This window comes from Mustela lutreola, chromosome 2 (genome assembly GCF_030435805.1).
Source record: "Mustela lutreola isolate mMusLut2 chromosome 2, mMusLut2.pri, whole genome shotgun sequence".
Taxonomy (NCBI): Eukaryota; Metazoa; Chordata; class Mammalia; order Carnivora; family Mustelidae; genus Mustela; species Mustela lutreola.
In genome coordinates, this window is record NC_081291.1 from 57,487,483 (window position 1) to 57,510,284 (window position 22,802).

The 22,802-nt window shown below is 56.2% G+C and overlaps 1 protein-coding gene across 8 annotated transcripts in view; it reads left to right on the forward strand.

Moving 5' to 3' along the window:
• IQSEC1 (IQ motif and Sec7 domain ArfGEF 1) overlaps positions 1-22,802 on the forward strand; it is a 372,144-nt gene that overhangs the window by 329,863 nt on the left and 19,479 nt on the right. For all 8 annotated transcript variants that reach the window (XM_059161876.1, XM_059161871.1, XM_059161872.1 and 5 more), the window contains 4 exons: positions 905-2,154; positions 14,512-14,673; positions 17,505-17,627; positions 18,953-19,119. In XM_059161876.1, coding sequence (XP_059017859.1) covers positions 905-2,154; positions 14,512-14,673; positions 17,505-17,627; positions 18,953-19,119 — 1,702 coding nt within the window. The remainder of the gene's footprint in view (positions 1-904; positions 2,155-14,511; positions 14,674-17,504; positions 17,628-18,952; positions 19,120-22,802) is intronic.

Here is a 22,802-nt window from a genome sequence, read left to right on the forward strand (position 1 = left end):
TCTCTGGGCCTCAGTCTCCCCATCTGTCCAGTGAGGGGAGTCGAGGACCCCCCAAACCATCAACATCTTCCAGGAACGCAGCTGAGGGTTTTCTAGGCCCAGCTGTCCCCATGCTTGGCATGAGCTAAGCTGTTGTGTCCGTCTCATCAGGTGCTCACCACAGTCCTACGAGATAGGGCTGAGTACCGTCCCCACTTTACAGATGAGGAAACAGGAAATGCACAGCCCCAAGGCTTGCTCAGAGTGGCGCAGCTAACGAGGGGCAGGGCCAGGCTTATAGCCTGGGCATGTGACCTTGAAGCCTGCTCCCCACTGCTCCCCACTAAGGTGATTATTTCAGGCCTCCCTGAAACTCAGTGACACCCCCCACCACCACCTCCACTAGCTGGTAAGAGCACGAGGTCACTGCGGTAAAGAGGAAGTCCCGAAGCCTGCCACCAAGGGTCCGGGTCCAGGATCTCACTGAAACCTTTGGCTGGTCCCTTAACCTGCTCATGCTTCGGGTTCTTCCCCTCTGCTCCTCCTCCAGCATCTCGCTAGTTTCATTAAAGCCCAGGCCACAAGACATGCTGGGGCCAAAGGCTTCTGTGTCCAAAGAAATTTGGAAACACTCCACCTTTCAAAGGTTCTGGGAGGTCGTGCAGGGAACATCCTTGCTTTCCCTTCAACAGGGGGTTTCTCCATCTTCTTGGTCCCAGGGAACCCCTGTTCTGGGCAACCCACAAGCTTGCTTCCGTAGTTGTCATAACCAACTTTGGGATGTGTCAAGGCCTTCCTGGCTGCTGCAGCCACGGAGCTGGGTGGCAGACATGACCGTGGGTGGGTGTGGTGCTGCGCTGGCAGCGCACGGGGCTGAACGCACACAGGGCTGAGCTCACTAATGTCCTGTCCTGCCCCCAATCAGGTGGAGATGCTAGAACGCAAGTATGGGGGCCGCCTCGTGACCCGCCATGCGGCCCGCACCATCCAGACGGCCTTCCGCCAGTACCAGATGAACAAGAACTTCGAGCGCCTACGCAGCTCCATGTCGGAGAACCGCATGTCACGCCGCATCGTGCTGTCCAACATGAGGATGCAGTTCTCCTTCGAGGGCCCGGAGAAAGTGCACAGCTCCTACTTCGAGGGCAAGCAGGTCTCTGTGACTGATGATGGCTCTCAGCTCGGGGCCCTGGTGCCGTCTGAGTGCGGCGACCTTGGCGAGCCTCCCACCCTCAAGTCTCCCGCCCCGTCCAGCGATTTCGCGGACGCCATCACGGAGCTGGAGGACGCCTTCTCGAGGCAGGTAAAGTCCCTGGCGGAGTCCATCGACGACGCCCTCAATTGCCGCAGCCTGCACGCCGAGGAGGCGCCAGCCCCCGACGCAGGGCGGACCCGGGACGCCGAGCCCAAGCCGGCCCTGCACAGCGTGGACCACCACAAACTGGACGAGATGACGGCCTCGTACAGTGATGTCACCTTGTACATCGACGAGGAGGAGCTGTCACCGCCCCTGCCCCTCTCGCAGGCAGGGCACCGGCCACCCAGCACGGAGTCGGACCTGCGGCTGCGGGCTGGGGGCGCCGCACAGGACTACTGGGCTCTGGCCCACAAGGACGACAAGGGGGACACGGACACCAGCTGCCGGAGCACACCGTCACTCGAGCGGCCGGAGCAGCGGCTGCGGGTAGAGCACCTCCCGCTGCTCACCATCGAGCCGCCCAGCGACAGCTCCGTGGACCTCAGCGACCGCTCGGACCGTGGCTCGCTCAAGAGGCAGAGCGCCTATGAACGCAGCCTGGGCGGGCCACAGGGCAGCCCCAAGCACGGCCCTCTGGGCGGCCCCCCCAAGAGCCTTCCCCGGGAGGAGCCAGAGTTGCGGTCCCGGCCCCCCCGGCCCCTGGACAGCCACCTGGCCATCAACGGCTCGGCCAACAGGCAGAGCAAGTCAGAGTCCGACTACTCCGATGGGGACAACGACAGCATCAACAGCACATCCAACTCCAACGACACCATCAACTGCAGCTCCGAGTCGTCGTCCCGGGACAGCCTGAGGGAGCAGACGCTCAGCAAGCAGACCTACCACAAGGAGACCCGCAACAGCTGGGACTCCCCCGCCTTCAGCAACGATGTCATCCGTAAGAGGCACTATCGCATCGGCCTCAATCTCTTCAACAAGTGAGTGCCTGCTGGCCCTGCAGGAGCACACGGGAAGGGCCTTGCTCTCATGCCCTAGGGCCTTTGCACACACTGAGGGTTTAAAAGCATATGTGTGAGGGTGGGGCCTTGTGCTAGCGGGGCCTCTACTAACATCTGGCACAGTGATGCTGTCATAGAGGAGATTGGAGCCTGGTGAGCGGTGGGCCTGGCCCCCCCACCTGAGGGCCCTGTCCTGGGGAGAGCAAAGGCTCACAGGCTGAGCAGCAGCCAAATGAGGGGTTTCTCTGTGATAGAGCAACACAGGGACAGGAGTTCAGGGCCCTGTGAGCACCTAGAGCAGCACCCAGCCACAGTAGCTTCTCAGGAAACGTGAATGTGCAGGCTGACGGTGCTGCGTAATGTGCCTGGTTGGGAACACCAGGCTCGGGGGTTTGGATTGGCTTCGCTGGGTGACAAGGGGCACGAAGGTCTTTGGGCAAGTGCATGATGGGGTCCGTGTCTGAGCAAGATCTCCCAGGGCTGGGGCAGGCTCAGCTGTTAGAGGCACGCGTCGGGGGAGGCAGGACAGAGACCTGGTGCTAACAGAAGTCTCAGCAAGGTCCCTGTGGTGGATGTGTGAATTGGGTCTGTTGAGGGACTGCTCCCCGCTGGGAGTTCTAGAAAGGTGCTGTGGGGGCAGTCCTGAGAGCCGATTTAAGGAGGGAGACGGGTATTTAAAGCAGGCTATTCTTAGCACGGCCGAAAATAGCAAGCTGAAGGGGAGGAGGGCCGCACACTCCCTTGGAAGGGACGCCGGCGGGCTCTGGTTATTAAACATCGTATTTCACATCATTTCCATCCACAGGGCCTCTGGGATTGGGGCTCATCGGACATCAGCCTGGCGCTTGACTCCTCCAAGGTTGGGGACACGGCCAGACTGCCCTGTGGCAACTGACAGGCATCCGCTGCACTTCCCCGCTCTCTGCTTCCTCTTCGAGATGGAGGGAGGCTTGGGGGGCACTTTTGAGCCATCCCTGCTACAGGTGGAAGTGCTGTACTGTCTCCAGGGACTCAGAGGGTATAGGGAACAGGACCTTTACATGCGAGCAGTCAGAGGGCTCTGGGTCGCTGGTCCTCACTCAGCTGAGAACTTCGAATCTCAAAGACCTTGCATCTGCCTGGGAGCTCTCTCCTGAGACCCCCATCAGCTCATGTCTCACGGCACGTAGGGACAGCCTCACCGCTGCATGAGCTGTGTCCAGCCAGCACATTAGCCGAAAGGACCATATTCTGCTGAGCCCATCCTGAGCTCTGTCCCAGAAGTCTGCTCCCACCTGCTTCTGGGCACGGCCAGCTCCCAGGTCTTCAAAGACCCAGGTCAGGGCCCTCCTGGGCAGGGGGCTGAACTGACCTGGGTTTCCCATTGTGCCCGAGCCCACCACATCCCTGATATGGGAGTCCCAGCCGTGTCGACAGGTGAAGGCCAGAAAAAAACAGTCCCTCCACCAACCAGCGTTGGTCTGTGTAGATGCTCTCTAGCTCTGTTTTTAGTTACGGATGCAGTACGGGACTGTATTCCCCCTAGAAAATGAGAGCCTTCCAGTTAGGATAACGTTCCCTTAGGCTCTTGTTGTTTTTGTAGTCTCTCCTCCCAGATCTTCACTCCGTGCATGTGTGCGCTCTTAGGAACCGCAGACAGCCATGGCTCAGAGCACAGCTCCCCGGCGAGACTGCCCAGGCCCACAGCCTGGCCTTCCGTCTGTACAGTGTTTCTGGGCCCAATAATGTCCACCTCACAGGGTGTGAGTTGTAAGGAAGCAGGTATGTGAAGTGTTTGGAGCAGCACCTGGCACCAAGGAAGCCCTTTCCAAGTGTTAGCTGCTGCCGCTGTGGCCTTGCTGACATTATCTGCGGCCTGGGATTGTGGACATCATCTTACTGGGATATTACTGCACGGCTTGCTGGTGGAGGTCCAGCCCCCCGCCCCACCCCATCTTCGTCAGTGTGCATGGGCCACCTCCCTCCCTCCTGCTGCTTGCTCTCTAGTGGTCCCTGGTGTAGGGCTAGCCATATGATTGACCTGGCCCCTTGCTTCCACTTCCTCGTAATTACCAACCATAGAGGACAAGGAGTGTCTTTACATACACTCTCAAGAGAGTCTATAAAGAAGCTAGCTAAAAGCAGAATTACGGAGGCTTAGGTAGGCACATTTTTCACTGGAAACTTACCCTTTAAAGGGGAGCTCCATCCATTTCCTCTCTCTGCTGCTGGATCTGAGAGGTCCTCGTTCTCCCGCATGCTTGGCAACACTGTGTTCTCTCCCCACCCCCAATCAAAGGGTAGACATTGTTGTCTCTTGGCCTTTTTAGTTTGCATTTCCCAGCATCTAAAATGGAGCAATAGAGCATCTGTATGTGTCTTTTTTTTTTTTTTTTTTTTTTTTTTTTAAGTAATCTGTACACCCAACATGGGGGTTGAACTTACCACTTTGAAATCAAGAGTCACATGCTTCATTGACTCAGCCAGCCAGGGGCCCCAGTTCATATTCTTGGCTCGTTTTCTTCTCTCAGGCTATTTGTCATGTTGATTTACCAGTAGTTCTTTATTTGTTGTGGATACTGATACTTTGTAATTACAAACATTTTCTGTCTGTCATTTGTCTTTAAAATTGTTTTCTTTTGAGCTATAACTCACAGTATCCTAAAATTCACCCATATAAAGTGTATGGTTCAGTGGTTCTCAGATATATGTCTTTTAACTTTGTGCTTTTTCATCTAACAAAAGTGCTTATAATTTTTTGTGTTTTTAAAATTAAGATCATTGCCATCCGACATCAGTTTTAGGTGTACTAGGTAATGATTCCGTTTTTTATGTATATTGCAAAATGATGACAGGAAGTTGTTACCATCCCTCACCACACGTAGTTACAATTTGTTTTTTCTTGCCACTAGAGTTTTAAGATCTACTGCCTTAGCAACTTTCAGGTAAACAATCCAGTATTATTAAGCACAGTCACCATGCTGTACAGGAAGGTTTTAATTTTAATTAGCTAAATTCGTATTTTCTTGTTTCATATCTTTGGCTTTTCATGTTATTTATTTTAAAAAGGGCTCTGCCCAGGGACACCTAGGTGGCTCAGTCGGTTAGGCGTCCAACTCTTGATCTCAACTCAGGTAACAATCTCTGGGTTGTGAGTTCAAGCCCTGCATTGGGCTCCACACTGGGCATGAAGCCTACCTTAAAAATAGTAATAATTAAAAGGAGCCTTGCCCCAAATCATCAATATAGTGATAATTATAATAATAAAAATTAAAAGGGGCTCTGCCTCAAAATCATAGCTTTTAAAAAAAATTTTTTTTCAGTGTATTTCCATGCCCTTTAGGACTTCAAGCTGAAATTTGTTTTGGAGAGGAGAACCACATAATGTGAGGGGTCCAACTTTTTTTTTTTTTTTTTAAGATTTTATTTATCTGTCATAGAGGGACAGGGAGCACAGGCAGGGGGAGCGGCAGGCAGAGGGAAAAGCAGGCTTCTTGCTGAGCAAGAAGCCTGATGCAGGACTGGATCCCAGAACCCTAGGATTTTGACCTGAGTTGAAGCCAGGCGCCCAACCATCTAAGCCACCCAGGCGCCCCCCAACTTCTATTATTCTGTAGAGCTTAGCCAGTTGTTTGCAAACAATCTATTCAACAATCTGTCCTTTCTTCGTGGACTTGAAGTCCCATCTAATTCCTCATGAATGGGACCTTTTCATTCATTCAGCAAGCTATTTCTTGAGCGCCCGCCACACACCAGGCTGTGTTTCAGGGGCCCGGGACAGACCAGGGAACAGAACGAAGATGCTTGTAAAGCTCCACGTTAACTGTTACAGGGCCTGTCCGTTCCTCCACGAGCAGCAGACTTGGGGTCTCATGCGTTTGCTTATTAAGGCAAAACCCCTTCCTTTGGGCTTTGTAAAAATTGTCTTGGCTGTTTCGGGCGAGGATTCTTCCACATGGATTTTGGAATCCGCTCACTAAGACCCCTGAGCAACCCCGTCAACTTGTCACCAGTGTTGCCTTCAGCTCCGAGACTCACTTGGGGGAGCCTGTGTATTTCCAGTGCTGCAGTCCAGCCTCAGGGGGGCTACTGAGGTTAAAGTTCACAGAAACATAACACGAATCCAGTGCCCCCGGCACTCACTAGCCATGGCGCAGGTGCTCACGGGCCACACGTGTCCCCCGTTCCTGACAGCAGAGATCTGGCGAAGTTCGGCCGCCCCAGACTGTGCTCGTGGACAGTGCTGGTCTAGAGCACTGAGGGACAGGCAGCGGCAAGTCTGGCTTCACACAGGGTGTGAGGCAGAGTGGGACGGCAGGCCCACAGCGGTAGGTGCTGATGGACATTGTGAGAAACATGCCCCCAGCCTCCCCGCCAGGCCCACCCCGCCCTCCGGATAGCTGTCAGTTCCCACCCTCTTCCAGTAGTAGGCTTTCCCGACACAGAACCTCAGCCACCCCCATCCCCAGATAGGGTACATGGAGGATCTGAATGAGGAACCCAAAGTGGGCAAGCGAGCCCGCGAGCGGGGAGGAAAAACAAAACAGGAGACCCGAGAACGTGAGGGAGGGGGACAGGGAGGAGCATCCCTGAGGCCCCTGGAGGAGGCAGCAGTCTGCCTGACATCCAGATGTTTCCCCCAAGCACCTGCTCTTCACAGGCCCCAGGCTGCTCGTGGAGCTCACGGCCCCAGAGGGAGGGTGGGGGCCCAGGAACTAGAGGCAAGAGCTTTTCAGCCTCAGCTCTGCCACACACCAGCTGCAGGGACATGGCAACTCCTTGCTCTCTACATTGCCGCCTACATCTGGAAAATGGGTACAAGGTTCTTGCCTCCCAGGGCCTGGTGAGGTTTAGAGGAAGTGGAACCGAGAAATTTTCCTGGGGCCCACCAGCAAGGAGCTGCTTCTAGGTGGCAGCTGGGGCTGCTGTGCCCAGAACAAAGGGTTGGGGGCTTCCAGGAACACAGGCTGTAGGACCACCCCACGGGTGGTTTCGTGGACAGAACAGTCAGAGGTCATGGCAGTGGCTGATAGTTCCATATGCTTAGCATGTGCTGGACACTGTTCTACAAGTTGTGTTGCTGGGGGGTAGAGACTCTTATTAACCCCACTGTACAGATGGGTGGACTGAGATCCCAAGAGGGTCCTGTCTGAGGTCACACAGTCAGCAGGTGGGCCAGCAGGAACTCTCACCACCTCACTCGGCTCCATGTGGGAATGGCTGCTACATGTGTGGCCCCACGGCCCCCCGTCAGCTCACTGGGCCACAGAGGTAAATGGAGAGCTTGGGAGGAAAAGCCACACCACCCAGATGAGGCCACATGGCCAAGGTCATCCTTGGGCCACCACAGCGCTAGGAGCCCGGGTCAGTACCCCAACAGCCCTAATGGGGTCCCCTGTTCCTGTGTTTCACACATGTGCTCAGGGATATGGGTCTCCTTGCGTCATTCTCCTCTTTCATGCCTCTCTCACTCTGACAAGAGCCCAGGCGACTGTAGCCCAGGCCAGTTTTGTCCAGGTAGACCTGGCCAGACCTCTCCCGCCTCTGAAAGAGTGCACTCATCCCCAGAGCTCCCCTGTGATCACTCCCATACCAGGAGTGATCGCCCCATCTCTGAGGAGCATGTAAGTTAGGGCCTCAACAACCATTTGGTGTGATGGTGTACTGGGACTCTTGCATGGACTGGGAGCTGTTCAAGGGGCCCTCTGAGGTCCCTTCCACCTATGGCCCAGCCCCTGGTGCCTGCCAGGTGCTCCCATGGTGTCATTCCTTTCTGCAGAGGGGAGGAAGAGAACCCTGGTATGAGTCCGGGGTGCTCTGAGATTTCACCCTTCCTACATCCCTGGACAGTCACCTGTTCTCCACCTGCGTGGAAATCAGGCTCAGAGGCTACAGAGCTGGGCCAGCCTCTCTCGGTGAGCAGAAGAGCTGTGGGTGGGCTCCTGATCAATAGCCCCAACTCTGTGCTCCTCATGCATGACGTGTTTCTTGTGAGTGATGAGAACACCAGTGATGACAGCCAGCCCATATAAACACGTATTAGGTCCCAGGCACTGCGCGAAATACTTCATGTGCATCAGCTCACTGAATCCTCACGGTGACCCCATGACACTTGGCTCTAGGGAGCCAGGGCTCAGAGAGGTCAGGTGCTAGCTCGAGGCCACAGAGCCAGACATGCTGGCTCCAGGGTTCCGGCGAGCTATTCGCTGTTGCTGGTAGTGCTGACAGTTGACAGATCAGCTCTCTTCGGAGCACTTTGAGCTACTAAGAAGGAAGCCAGCTTTCTATTCCCCTGCAATCCAGCCTATGACCCTCACCACTCTCCTGGCCCTAGCGGTCCCTAGCTGCCTCCTGGGTCTGGGGTATCTGGTGCTCAGTTTCTCAGGAAAGAAAACCAAGCCAAGGCAGGCTCTGGAGGGCAGCTGGCCGTGATGGAGGGTGATTCCTCCACCTTCTCTCTGCAGTAAAGACAAGCCTCGTTCAGCTTGGGCTCCCGGCATCAGGAAGAGCTTTGTAAAAACCAGAGCTGCATGAAATTGTCTGACGAGGTGGTGAGCTTGCTGGCCCTGGAAGTATGTAAGCAGAGGGAAGGTGGTCATTCCTTCATAGGCCGCTGGGGGCATTTGAGCCCGGATCGCTGAATTGAAGGGTGCTTCCAGGCACACAGGGGTCCAAGTACCAAACTTGGTGAGTCCCTCCTCCCGTGGTCAGCTGAGACGTTATGGGGACAGCTTGGTCCCCTCACCACAGAGGATCCGCGGGCCCTGCAGGTAAACAGACCCTGTGTTGGTCTCTGTTCATCAGAGCCTTCTCCGCTGCAAGCGACAGGAACCCAATGAGACTGGTGGAAGCAGAGGTCTTACTGGGTCTGGATCTGGAAAGCTGTTGGGCATCTCCCGGCCATCTCCCCAGAGCTCCCTGCCAGTGCCCCACCAGGGCAGGAGGCCTACCAGCTATCCCCAGCCCAGGGTCCAGCCTCACGGCAGCCCTGGCAAGAAAAGAGCTGCTCCTCTCTCATTGGCTCCTGCTGGCTTGCTCCAGACTGCTCATGGTGGTCAGCAGGATCGGGGGGCTCTGAGCGGCCAGGGTGGGAGTGAGGTCAGCCCCCTGTCCTCAGGGGAACAGAGTGGGTGGGGTGGGAAATCCGGAGGCCGGCTCGCTGCTGACCATTCGCATGTCTCCGCGATGGCTCGGGTAACTAGAAAGGACAGAAGCCTGTAGAGCCCTGCTGGGACAAGAGCCTGCAGAGCACTCAGCTGGAGCTCCAGCAAGTGCGTGAACCAGGAGCATGGTGCCCGCCCTGTAACTGCCCTCCCTGGGGCCCCGCCAGCTCAGTGTCCCCACTGACTGCTCGCAGCCCAGTGACAGGAGGTAACCATGAGAGCCGCCCCTGGTGGGGTCTGCAGGCGCTCGCCTGGCACAGCCAAGTCTGAATCAGCAGTTGACGTGGAACAAAGCCAGCCCCGCCTGGCGGCCCACAGTAGGGCCAAGCCTTGACCTCTCCCACTCCAGCCTGTCCTGCTAAAGCTTTTCAAGAACCCATTACAGTGGGGCCCAGAGCGCAGAGGCAGGTCAGGTGCAGATGGTGCAAATGTCCCCCTCAGCACCTGTTGACGCTGGGCCCTTAGAGAAGCAAACTGGCCCAGCAGCGGGACAGACGGGGCTTTTCAGCAGCAGTGAGGGTGGGGAGGGCTGAGTGAAACTTTGCAGAGCTTCTTGGAGCAGAGGAATGGGTTGAGACTCCTGGCACACTTTCTGTCGCCTGGCCCCCTGGAGGCCACTTATTTGACCTTTCTGTGCCTTCTTTGCATTATGAGTCAAATATGGCTTTTGCGTTGGCCATTCTTTCTAGCGGAGTCCTCCTTCCCAGCTCCCAGGTCAGTGCCACCTCCCCAGGGAGGCCGTTCCAGGTCATCCCTCCCACCCCTTCCAGCTGAAGTCCACACCTTCTCCAGGTCCCCTGCTTTGGTTTACTTCTGCTTGTTGCTGACCCTCCTCTTGGAGCCATAGGACTGGCAATATTTTTGAAGGCTCAGGGGCATTGACTCATTTAACCTTCATAGTACCTCCACCGTCTGCACCATCTCTGGCCCCATTATTCAGACAGGAAAGCTGAGGCTCAGGGAAATTAAGTAACCCCAGCCCTGGTCACCCAGCCTGTAAGTGGAGCCTGGGTTTGAGCACAGGCCTCTGGCCCCAGAGAACATACCTGTGATTCCTGTGCTCTGAGTATTTTGGGGAGTTTATGGGAGTATCCTGGGAGTTTATGTTCCACCTTTACCACGCTCCAGCTAGGGTGTTTTTCAAGGATGGGGACTGTGTTGGTTTTTCATGGGGTTCTTGGGGTTGTTTGTTTCTTTATAAGATTTTATTTATTTGTCAGAGAGGGAGAGACAGAGCCACAAGAAGGCAGAGCAGCAGGCAGAAGAAGAGGGAGAAGCAGGCTTCCAGCTGAGCAGGGAGCGCAATGCAGGGCTCGATAGCTCGATCCCAGGATCCTGGGATCATGACCTGCGCCAAAGGCAGACACTTAACTGACTGAACCACCCAGGCATCTCTAGGGATGGGGACTTTGGGCCACAGGCCTGCTAGCACAACCCCAGGCCCAGAAGAGGTGCCTGATAGATGTTTGTGCAATGAATGAAGATGTGAATCCAGGGGCAGAAAGCCCAGATCTTGTCCTGCATGGTTTGTGAGGCCCTGCAAAGTTTTATTTTATTTTATTTTTAAAGATCTTATTTTTTATTTGAGAGAGAGCATGAGCAAGGAGAAGGTCAGAGGGAGAAGCAGACTCCCTGTGGAGCTGGGAGCCTGATGCGGGACTCGATCCTGGGACTCTGGGATCATGACCTGAGCCAAAGACAGTCGTCCAACCAACTGAGCCACCCAGGCGTCCCCCCCTGGAAGGTTTTAAAACCGTGCTGGTGATGCCGGCAAAGGCATACCTTCCCTGGGGCATGTTTTGTTCCTCTTCTGTTGGGTGAGCTCTGTGCAAGCCAGGCCCTTGGTGGACCCCAGGATAGGAACCAGGTGACCCCAGTCTGTGTCCTTTTCAGTCCTTAGGGCCTGGGGGGTTCCAGACAGAAGTCCCGCAGTACCCTCATAATGAAGGGAATGGAAAGCCACAGCTGGGGAGGGAGACAGAGCCCCATCACTGTGTCTCTGCCTTGGGGTGGAACCAGATTCCCCGGGGCCCAGCTTCGTAGCCAGACCCCCCTTCTTTGCCATTCTGGGTGGGCTCTCGTATGCTGACACAAGCACAGCTTAATTCCTCTGTCGCATCGGCATCTGTCACAGGCTGGCCAGGTGCTGTGTGCACCAAGTTTCTCAGGGACTAGAGATCAGGGGAGTCATTTCACAGTGGGCTCCCTGGTTCCCTGTGGCAAGGGAAGGCACCATAGGAATCCCACGGCTCCCAGAGGAAGAGCCATGCATCCCTTCTTTCACAGTGCATTGGCCGTGGTATGTCACCTGGTCCCCTAAGTGCCACAAGGGTGGCCAGCACTAATGACTCCTCCCCATGCCCCCCTTCACCCAGCAGGTCACTGTGTATGACATTTAGCAAGACCTAGGGCACGTTCCCCTTGAGTCAGCATGGAGCTCTGCAGGGAGCAGGTGGATCTAGGAGGCCTGGCAGGGCCCCCAAGAGCACACTCGGGGCCTCACTGCACCGTTGAGGTAGACGGGACCAGCAAGGTCTCCACAGGCTGGGAACTCACATCCTCAGATGTCCAGCGCACCGGCTGAAGAGGTTGGTGAAGGCCAGACCACTCTCCTTCATAAAGCCATCCAGCGGCTTCCTTGGAGAACCACGTTCACCCTGACCTTGGACCCCCAACCTGGACCATACCCCCGACCCCAGCTCCTTAACTGTGCCTCCGGCCACCCCATCCTTTGCCTCAGTTGCTGGGCAAGCTCCTGGTCACTGGTCAAGGTCCAGTGAGTTCAGATTCCTTTCTCCTGTGACGTCATCATGAAACCTGCCGGGTGGAACCAGTGCCTCCCACCTTTGGTTCAGACTTGAATCAGGAGCCATCGGGTTCAACCTCGGATCCACCAGTAATTATTGCCATCTCTACCCTCAGGCAGTGTTGGGAAACTGGGTGCTTCTCCCCACCCCCTGCCCTGCAGCCTAGATGCCTGTGGGAGGCTCCTCGCTGAGCTCACACTTCAGACCTAGCCTTGCCCTACACAGAGCACGGACGTCAGGTCCCATCACTGCCCGATTCAGAACACACTAGGGCTTCTCCTCTCACTAAGAGGAAAACCAGATTCCCCCTGTGGCCCGCACAGCGCTGTGGGATCCGGCCCACCCACCCTGCTGCTCTCCTCTGACCTCCCCCAAGGCCCCTCCTCTCAGCCACCCCAGATCGCTCGCTGGTCCTCGATCCTGCAAAACCCTTTGTCACCTCAGGGCCTTTTCGTTCACTGTTGCCTCTACCCAGAAACCTCTCTAAGAACTTAGGTCACCGCCCAGTGTCACCTGCTCAGAGAAAGCGTCTCATTTTCCTGCAGAAACTCCTCCCTCTCCTCTCCAGCTATCATTGATTCAGTCCTTTTGTCCTTTAGACCAAGGATTAGAGCCTGACGTTGTGGGGTATTCCTGACCAGCCCGCATCACTGCTGTCATCCTGAGCAGTACCTAACAAGAAAGTAGTCTGGGTACTTAATCTGTGAAGAATCTGCATTCTCATGGCCCCTTGTAAGACTCTCCTTCTGCTGTGTTCTGTTCCTCCCAGGCGGAGGAGCCCGGATCCTGAAGTCTGAGATACTGTGTGACGCTGGTGTGTAAACATGGGAGGGGGCCAAGTGGGGACAGCAGCCAGCCCCCAAGGAAGCAGGCCAGGACTGGATCTGGGCCCCCAGGCAAGGGGCTAACATGGGATGCCTGAGTGGCGTGGCCCAGCCCAGTACTCTGGTCACGGCCACACAGGAGCACAGGCCGGGGAGTGCCAGCTGGCCTGATTTTTCAAGAGAAGCTGGAAATCTGGATTCTAGATTGAGCTACCCCAATTTCTGTGTGCTCACCAGAATCCCTACTGTTAACGTCGTGTAAGCTAAAGAGAAGACGTCGGTGGGCTTGCCGGGGTGACCTCTGACCTCGAAGATGAGGAAGAGGGAAATGGGCACAGGCTGGGGCCCCGTGGGTGCTGGTGTGGAGCAGGGCCGTGAGGGAGCGTGAGCAGCCAAGCAGCTGGAGAGGCTCCTGGTTGGCTACACCAGAATCCTAGGGAGGAATGGGGTCTGTGGAAGGAGTGGGGAGCCGTGCCAGGGCCCAGCTGGCCAGCAGCCACTCCCGGCCGAACGCCTGAAGGTGATGTTAGGGTGTGTGGTCATCCTGGGCTAAAAATAGCAAGGTCACCTTGCAGCAGGGGCCCTGTTTTTGCTTGCAGGTGGAAATACAGTCTGTGTTGGATGCTGCTGTCAGTCAGGAGCCACGTGGTTTATGGGGACAGGTGGATACCCACTGTTGCCGCTGGGCTGCTACGGGAGATCAGAACTCTGATCTCCACCTGCCGGGCCCAGCGGGAGGGCCCAGCTCCCCTCGCCACCCCCGAATGGGTGCTGGGTACACCGCCAGGGTTCCATAGCTCCTCAGGCTCATCTGAGGCTCTGGGATTGTCAGAGGACATCTGCCTTCCAAGAGTGTGAGGTCACCCCCTCGCACCACCCTAGGAGGTCAGCCAAGCCTGGCCCATGCCACAGACCAGCAGGGGGACAGAGGCCCAAAGGGAGGAAAGGGCCAGCCTGGGCCTTTGCTGAGCCCATGAGGGGGCCTCCCTCCACCACAGCCCAGCCACGCCGCATGGCTCTGGGTGCAGGTGGACTCCCTCAGCCCTGCCGGGCCAGCCCAGCCTGTCCCAGAAACCCTCTTTGCTCGGGAAGGGTCAAGGCTGCAACTTCACTTCCTCTCCTCTCAGCTGGGGCTAGTTGTGAGAACCTTCCATGGTGCTTCGTGCACATGTGGTTCCAGGCACCTAACTGTGTTAACTCAGGAAGTCCTTACAGAAAAGGTAGTTTGCTATCGGTGGGGCGGAGGGCCGTCCAGGATGTGCTGGGCAAGGGGTTCCAGTCTGCCTGCAAGTGAAACACGGGGCAGTGACTTCTACACCAAGGGGTGTATGGGGCAGTGCAGAACACGGGGGGCAGTGGGACGGTCCCTGCCCCGGTACCAGCAGCCCCGCACTGGCCCACGGCCCAGTCCCAGCTTCCGCCTGGTGCAGGGTCTGCACAGTTCTGGGTCGGACAGTTCTGCACGGACCAGGGCAGGGCACCCAGAGTCCCCAGGGAGGAGGGCCAGCCAGGAGGGGCCGGGGCAGCCACGGCTGAGCCTGTCTCTCACCCCACCCTCACCAGGAAGCCTGAGAAGGGCGTCCAGTACCTCATCGAGCGCGGCTTTGTGCCCGACACACCAGTGGGGGTCGCCCACTTCCTGCTGCAGCGCAAGGGCCTCAGCAGACAGATGATCGGCGAATTCCTGGGCAACCGGCAGAAGCAGTTCAACCGGGACGTGCTCGAGTGAGTTCCGGGGCCGGGAGGTGTGGGGGCGGGTGTGTGGACCTGCGCCGCTGGAACACGGCCTAAATCCACCCCTTAGCTCTTCCTTGCTCCTAGATGCACACAGACACCCCACGTGGTTTTGCACGTCACCCCCTACCAGGCGTACACACGTGCATCCACCCCCCGGCACTACAGTTCACACATCGACCCTGCAGGTCCCCCAACGTGCACCTTTGACCCCTCCATCCCTCTCCAGCAGGGCCGAGCCACCACCATGCTCGGGGTGGGGGAGTAGGGTTGGAGGTCTGAGCTCACTCTCCCAGCCTGACTGCCAGCCGTCCTGACATGCCCTTGGGCTGGGCGGGGGCCGGGTGCGGCGTGAGGAGCCCAGAGGGACCCCAGTGCCTGTCTCCCCTGTGTCTCTCTCCTGCCTCTCCCGGCTGGGAGACCTAGAGGTAAGAGTCCAACCAAGGCTGGCAGCCACCACCTTCCCAGCTACTTGGAACTCTGCAGAAAATCCGGTTTCCTGCTCCCTGGAAACCGCTGACAGTTTCGAGAACATGTACCCCAAATCTCTCCATTCCTCCTTGAGACTGCCCTAAGTAGAAAGGCCCCCAGTAGCTGGACCCTTGTGTTTATACTGTGTTCTGGCCCTGCGTCATCCTCAAACACACAGGTGTGTGTGTCGGGTCTCGCTTAAGCCCCTTTCACAGAGGAGGGGTCAAAGCTGTGGGAAAGGACAGAATAGTGGGGCTCCGGGCCCTGGGGGAGAATCTCCAGGCCTATCATTGAGGGTATTTCTGATCAGGCAGCTACACACCGAGATGTAGACCAGGAGCAGAATCAAAGTGGGGTAGACAGCAAACATTAGTAACAAGGGCAGTGCCTTGCATCATCCAGAGAACAAAGCCAAGGGGGTGGGCAGTGGGCCTCCTGGGGCCGGGCGTCCTCGCTGTAAGGAAGAGCCCGGCCACGGCCACCTGTGTGCCCATGTCTGCAGCCGCCCCTGGGAGGAGGTGGGCAGCTGCCTGAGGCCTCTTACGCAAGTGAGGAAACCCCGGGCTCAGGGAAGGGCTGGCCCAGGTGCTCCCCACCCCCACACGCGTAGACTTCTAGGCACACGTACCTATTCAGTCACACGTATACCCAGCATGTGCACAGACGCACAGGACGCAGTGAGCCACAGCCTTTGGCGGCTGCTCTAGCTAGTACCCAGCAGAATGGCGTCTGTGCCCTTCCGTGGCCAGGCATGCCCACCTGGGCTGCCTTCTCCCCACTTGCCATTTCTTTTCTGGCCCTTACCCGGGGTTGGGTGGGGGGGCGAGGGATCTGCTGCTTTGTTCATAGAGTTAGTGCCTCCTCTCCTGCCTTTTAAACCAGCCTCAGGAAGCAGTTCAGGGGGAAACAGCTGAGGTCCTTAGTGGCTTGGGCCTAAGACGGTCTTGGGCCAGCCCCCCACCCCCTGCAGCCATTCCTGTGCTCCCCCCAGGCTCTCCCCAACCCCCAAGCTAGCTGCTGGTCCGTCGGAAATCCGTGCATTGTTCTCCCCCATCAGAAAATAGCAGCAGCCTCAGGAAGCAGCAATCCTCATCCCCCCACACACCCCCGACCCTCCACACCAGGCGTCCAGCTCAGAGGCTAGTCAGCAAATTATTCCCTGTGTGGCCCCTGCCCTCCCCCACCCGCTCAGCAGCAGCCTTGAAGGATGGCTCCTCCAGAGCCAGGAGCTCTCAGAGAAGGTCGGGGGCACTACTGTTTATGTCCAAACCCATGAGACCCAGCAGAGCAAGGGCCCTGGCAGCAAGGATGAGGCCCCTCACGGCCGAGGCCTCCACAGTGCCCCCAGGGGTGGCCACGGCTTTGTTAAACATAGATCCACTGGACACCACAGCCTGCTGAGAGGGGCCCTGGGACAGACCCCACCTTCTTTGTCCAGAGATCTGGGTCAGAGGACAGAGCACGGCATTCGGGAGGACAGGGCTAGGTTGAGGGGAACCAGACAAAACCCAGTTACCAGCCGATTCTGTAGGCTCTGCTCCCATTGGCAGGTTGGCAGATGAGTATGGCACAGGTCCTCCAAGAGGCCCCTTGAAAGACAGCCGGCAAAACCCAGGCAGCTCTCCCCAGGCCCTTTGGCATGGGGAGGTGGGCTCAGTGCACGGTCACTGCCCGACAGACCAGCGGCCAGCCTCTGCCTTCTCCTGGAGGAGATGGGAGCACATGGCTGGCATCCCTCACAGTCAGTGCAAGAAGACTCAAGCAGGGACGAGCATTCTGGGCCCTGTGTGATGTGCATGCTGCAAGCCATTTGTGCCCTGAGTAGAGACCACAGGCTTTGGCCCTCTGTAGAAAATTACTCACAGAGGGGTGCCTGGGTGGCTCAGTGGGTTAAACCTCTGCCTTCAGCTCAGGTCATGATCTCAGGGTCCGGGGATTGAGCCCCACATCGGGCTCTCTGCTCGGCAGAGAGCCTGCTTCCCCCTCACTGCCCCCTCCTGCCTCTCTGCCTACTTGTGATCTTTGTCTCTGTCAAATAAATAAGTAAAATCTTAAAAAAAAAAAAAAAATTACAGAGATTTTCAGCAACATTTTCCTATAGTTTCCGGGGGTCTGTAGACTCCCCCAGAAGCACTGTGGGGCGGGGTCTTTGGGCTGTAATCTGAAGTGTTCTGTGATTGGAGGAAGCCAGGTGGAGGGCCCTTCTGGACAAGAGGCGGCCAGGTCCCCTGGCTCTGGGCAGCTCACGGCCTGCGCTGCATGGGCTCCCATGCTGCTCTGCCCCCAACAGGAGGGCCGGCAGGGACTGCACAGGCAGCAGACCCTCATGGGGCCTTGGTCTCTCGTTTCAGCTGCGTGGTGGATGAGATGGATTTCTCTGCCATGGAATTAGATGAAGCCCTCAGGAAGTTCCAGGCACACATCCGGGTCCAAGGGGAGGCTCAGAAGGTGGAGCGGCTCATCGAGGCGTTCAGGTTGGGGGCAGGGCGGGCCAGGGCATGGGAGGGTGTCAGGAAGGGGAAGGTTCTGGGCTCTGAGGCCCATGGCTTAGGGCCCAAATCCCCCCTCCAGCCCTGTCCCCAAGGCAGATGGCCCTGAACTTGCCTGGAGGATGAGGTAGTAAGTAGCCCCTTCTGTATGCCAGGTCCTGTGTTGGTTATCTCTAGAACCAGACTTTGGGACAGTCTGTGTCCCTCCAGGTCCTCACGAGCATCACCCATTCATCAGTCTGTGTCGTCACTGCCCATTCACAAAGGGCAGCCCATCTCACAGAACACAAGCTGCAGAGCCGATTGGCCTGGCTCTTAACACCCACTGTGCTACTTACTTACTCTGTGACTTTGCATGGGTTACTTAATCTCTCTGTGCCTCGTGTCCTTGCCTGTAGAGTGGGGATCACAAAAAACACTTAACTTAGAGTGGAAGAACTAAACCACTTTGGGTGTGGGTGCACACTTAGCCCAGTGCCTGGCACGAGAGAGAGCCCACAGTCAAGGTCGGCTACCACCCCATACTCATTCTTCCCAGGACTGTGTGCACAGTGACTGGGCAGGATCCCTCATGCCCAAGCAGGGTGTGGGAGACAGAGTCAGTCACTGACCCAGCCCTCAGGGCTCATCACCAGCGGTGGGGCCAAGGTAGGGAATGAGGACACAGCAGGAGGACAACCCTGGGGCCCTGGGAGGGGGTCGTTCAGGTACTTCCTTCCAGGAGGACTTCCTGGAGGTGGCAGCATTAATGGAGAAGACAGGATTGAATCCCGGTGGTCTGAGCTCAAATGGCTCCTGCCTTGGTCATAACATGCCCTGGTTCCTCTTCTCCAGTCTGCCCACCTCACCCACCCCCTCCCTGAGCCAGGCTCCTCTCATCTCAAGGCCCTAGATAGCAGGTCCAGCACACACCATTGCACCCCCATTCCAGGCAGGGAAGAGAGTGGGCTCTGCCCTTTAATGTACAGCCTTAAAGATGCCCACATCCCTCCTGCTCATATCCCACTGACCGGAACTTTTTCACCTTCTGGGCGGCTTCCAATTCCGAGAGAGATGGGGGGCTGCAGTCCTCTCCCTCAGCAGCCTTCGCCAGGTACAGGACAGATGGCTGAAGTATATGTAACTATCGTAAGGAGGAGCGGGTGTTACCCCCATTGACCAGATGGGCAAACCGAGGCTCCTAGCACAGTGACCAGCCTCAGCTATTCAGCATCGGGGCCTGAGCAGCGGCGCTGTCCTGAGGCAGGGGCAGACCCACGTCCAGCCCTGACTGAGGAGGTCCTGATCCTGCTCCTTCTCCCGGCCTCCAGCCAGCGGTACTGTATCTGCAACCCCGGGGTGGTTCGGCAGTTCCGGAACCCAGACACCATTTTCATCCTGGCATTTGCCATCATCCTGCTCAACACAGACATGTACAGCCCCAACGTCAAACCTGAGCGAAAGATGAAGCTGGAGGACTTCGTCAAGAACCTTCGAGGTGAGCTGCCCTGGGCCCTGGGCTCCGGCATACAGCTGTCTCTCCAATGCCCTCTGCATGCCCAGCTAGGCACAGTGTAGAGCCGGGGGCGGGGACCCAGGGTGAGCCTTGGTTCCACAAACACAGCACAAATGACCCTGAAGAGGGCTGACTACTGTAACAGTGACACACACAGTGGGAGCACTGACTGGGTCTTGTGGTGCCACAAACCTCACTTGGGAAGAAAGTGACATTTTCAGCCTGTTCCGGAAGGATGCACAGGGGTTTGACAGATAGAGGTGCTGGGACGGAGGGGGCCAGCCTAAGAAACCTTGACCCAGCACAGGAGGACCCACTACAGTCCCCAGAGGCCAGATCAGGGAATGTGAAGAAGCACAATCAGGAGCCCTGGTGCTGGGTGCCCCAGGCAGGCGAGGACCAGGCAGAGGGGTTGGCACACACTGTCCCCATCACTGCTGTGCCCCTCTCTCCTACGCTTGATGTTCCTCATGAAACAGACCTGCCTCAGCGTATGTGTGTGTGTGTTTTAGAGGAACTTTCCAACATCACTATAAACAGGAAGCCCATATTCTTCACTGCACTTAGGTAGTCACTATAAAAATGAACTCAGTGGACAAGAGCACCAGAGCTGCTTCTGGCCAGGCCCCAAGGCTAAGGTGCTAAAGTAGACAGAGGGAAGGGAGGCCTTCCTGGTATCATTGTGAAGGAAAGGCATTGAAAAGGGGACAGCTGTCTCCCAGGGGGCACAGTGTTAGCTGATAGCATGTCCTCATGTGCCTGGAGTCCCTGGAAGGAAGAGGAGGGTCTGTGTCCCTCTCCTGGGGAAATAGCAGCTGCAGCAGGCCGAGGTCCCCTCAGAAAGCGTGTCAGGTACACAGACACGTTAATATGTGTATAGACAGACACACACACAAGCACATACATTTTTTTAGAGAGGAAGAGGGAGGTAGGAGCAGAGTAAGAGAGAGAGAATCTTAGCCAGGCTCCACGCCTAGCGTGGAACCTGACAGGGGCTCAGTCTCACGACCTTGAGATCATGACCTGAGCCAAAATCAAGAGTCAGTCATTAACTGTCTGAGGCTCTCAGGCGCCCCTGAGGGTGTCGTGTTTTTAAGAAAGGAAAAAGCTGGTTTAAATCAAGTCCAACTTTGTGAGCTTGTTGAGCCATTTAAATGTACTTCTCTTGTCCTTTTTTTTTTCCTGCAAAGCCCCCCTGCTCTGTCACCCCTTCTCCTGGGACAGGAGGACCCTCCTGGGATTTGAACTGTCCTCGCGCGCCCCCTGGTGGTGGGTACCCCTGCAACACTCCGGCTAAGGGGACGCCCACCCAGAGTGGACGGGTCTGCCCTTTTTTCCCAGCTGGGGCGTCAGGGAAGCCCAGGGGCCCAGCTCCGTGCAGACCACCCAGGCGATGGCCATTCCCTGCACTGAGCACTCAGGATGTGTGGCCCTCTGCTCGGTCTAGGGGGAGCCTGGGCCCCAAGGAGTTCAGGTCTTAGCTAGAGTTTCTAGGAAGCTAAGGAGTCTGGGAACTTACTTAATGTCAAGTCAGCCCCAGAGCGCATGAGCTCGACCAGCAGATGCTTTGATGAGGCAGCAATGTGCTCTCCTACATCGGCCCTAGACCTCACTCCTCTCAGGGCTGAGCCTGAGTCTGGTCTTCGCAGAGTCCCACATGGCCCCAGGACGCAGGATACAGGCTGTACACTATATGCTGTTGGCAAGCCCAGGGGGGTGTAAGGGTCTGGTGACTGGACTATGACTTTTTTTTTCTGCCTGGAAACCTCACCCACATAATTGGGACCCCCTCCCTGTATGGGGAACAACAAGGGGAGCCAGAAATGATTAGCCCAGAGGAAAGAAGGCCAGGGGAGAGATGGGGTTCCTGGGTCAGATACTGCCAGACAGCCGCCCTCATATCAGTGGCTTTGCGGTGTATATCTGCCCTTGCACCTGACCATCCCCAGCAGTCTCAGGGGTTGTGCGGGGGCGGGGGGGTGTTATCCCCCCCTGCTCAACAGAGCAAGCTGCTGGTTCTGTCTTCTAAGCCCAGGCTGTTCCCACCAAATCCCATCTTTTCCCGCCAGGAACTTGGGAGTGTTCTGTTGCATCTTCTTTATGTTCCAGAAGGGTAACCGAGGCAGAGAGAGAGGGGATCCGCCCAAGATCACACAGCAGGTGCATGTCAGAGGGGGCAGGACTCTGGTCTCTCCAAGCCCACCTGGTACTCTGCACTGGGCAGACATCCAGCTTGTTCTTTGTAGAGGAAGCCTTCCCCCGCCCCAACATACACTGGACATGTTTGCTCTCTGGAATTGCTCACCCCAGGTCACCCAGTAGGTCCAGCAGCAGGAGCACTTCTGGGAATTGGAACATGGGTGGGGGAGGAAGAGCTCACCGGCATGGAAGCCAGATGAGCAATGCTTTTATTTTATTGATATTTGTCTTTAAATTCTGTAGCTTGATTTTTTGAATGGGTATTATCCTCACATAGATAGAAAAAAAAAGCAAACAGAAAGTAATGCAGTCTGGCATTCACGTTCCTTGGTATTTACCCAAAGGAGTTGAGAACGTATGTCCACACAAATCCTGCACATGGATATTTACAGCAGCTTTATTCACAGCTGCCAAGACTTGGAGGCAACCAAGATGTCCTCTGGTAGGTGAACGGATAGATAACCTGTGGTCCATCCAGACAATGGAATATCATTCAGTGCTAAAAAGAAATGAGCTGGGGTGCCTGGGTGGTTCAGTGGGTTAAGCCTCTGCCTTCAGCTCAGGTCATGATCTCAGGGTCCTGGGACTGAGCCCCACATTGGGCTCTCTGCTCAGCAGGAAACCTGCTTCCCTGTCTCTCTCTGCCTGCCTCTCTGCTTACTTGTGATCTCTCTCTCTCTGTCAGATAAATAAATCTTTAAAAATAAAAAAAAAATTTTTTAAAAGAAATGAGCTATGCAGCCATGAGAACACCTGGAGGAACCTTCAAGTCCTATTACTGAGGGACAGAAACCAGTCTGAAAAGGCCCCATACCACAGGATTTCAGCTATGTGACATTCCAGAAAAGGCAAAACTATGGAGATGTAAAAGATCCGTGGCTGGGAGGGCAGGAGTTATAAGGAAGTCCCTGTGCTTTCCCCTCAATTTTGCTGTGAACTTAACTGCTCTAAAAATCAGTTCTAGAGACACCGGGGTGGCTCAGTCAGCTAAGTGTCTCCTTAGGCTTAGGTCATGATCCCAGGCTCCTGGATCCCAGGCTCAGCAGGAAGCCCGCTTCTCCCTCTGCCCCTCCCCTTGCTTGTACGAGTACTTTTGTCTCTGTGACTAATGAATAAAATCTTTTAAAAACACACACAAAACAAAAAACAGTTCTAAAAAAATAGTCTGTTTAAAAAAAAAAAAAAAGTAGGAAAGGTCTGTGGCGGAGCCCCTCCCACCCTCCCTGTGCACCCAGGTTGTTCAGTCCCTGGTGTACTGCCCGCAGCTTCCCTGCTCACACACGTACCAACGTGCACGACTGGTTTTACCCTCGTCCCTTTGGCACCTTGCTTTTCTCATTTAACAAGTCTCAGAGGGTGTTTCCATGTCGGCTCCCTATGGCCTTGCTCATTTTCCTGGCAGGTGTGTGATATTCCATGGCCCCCCTGTGCGGTGATGGCTTAACCGGTCTCCTGTGAACGGGTAA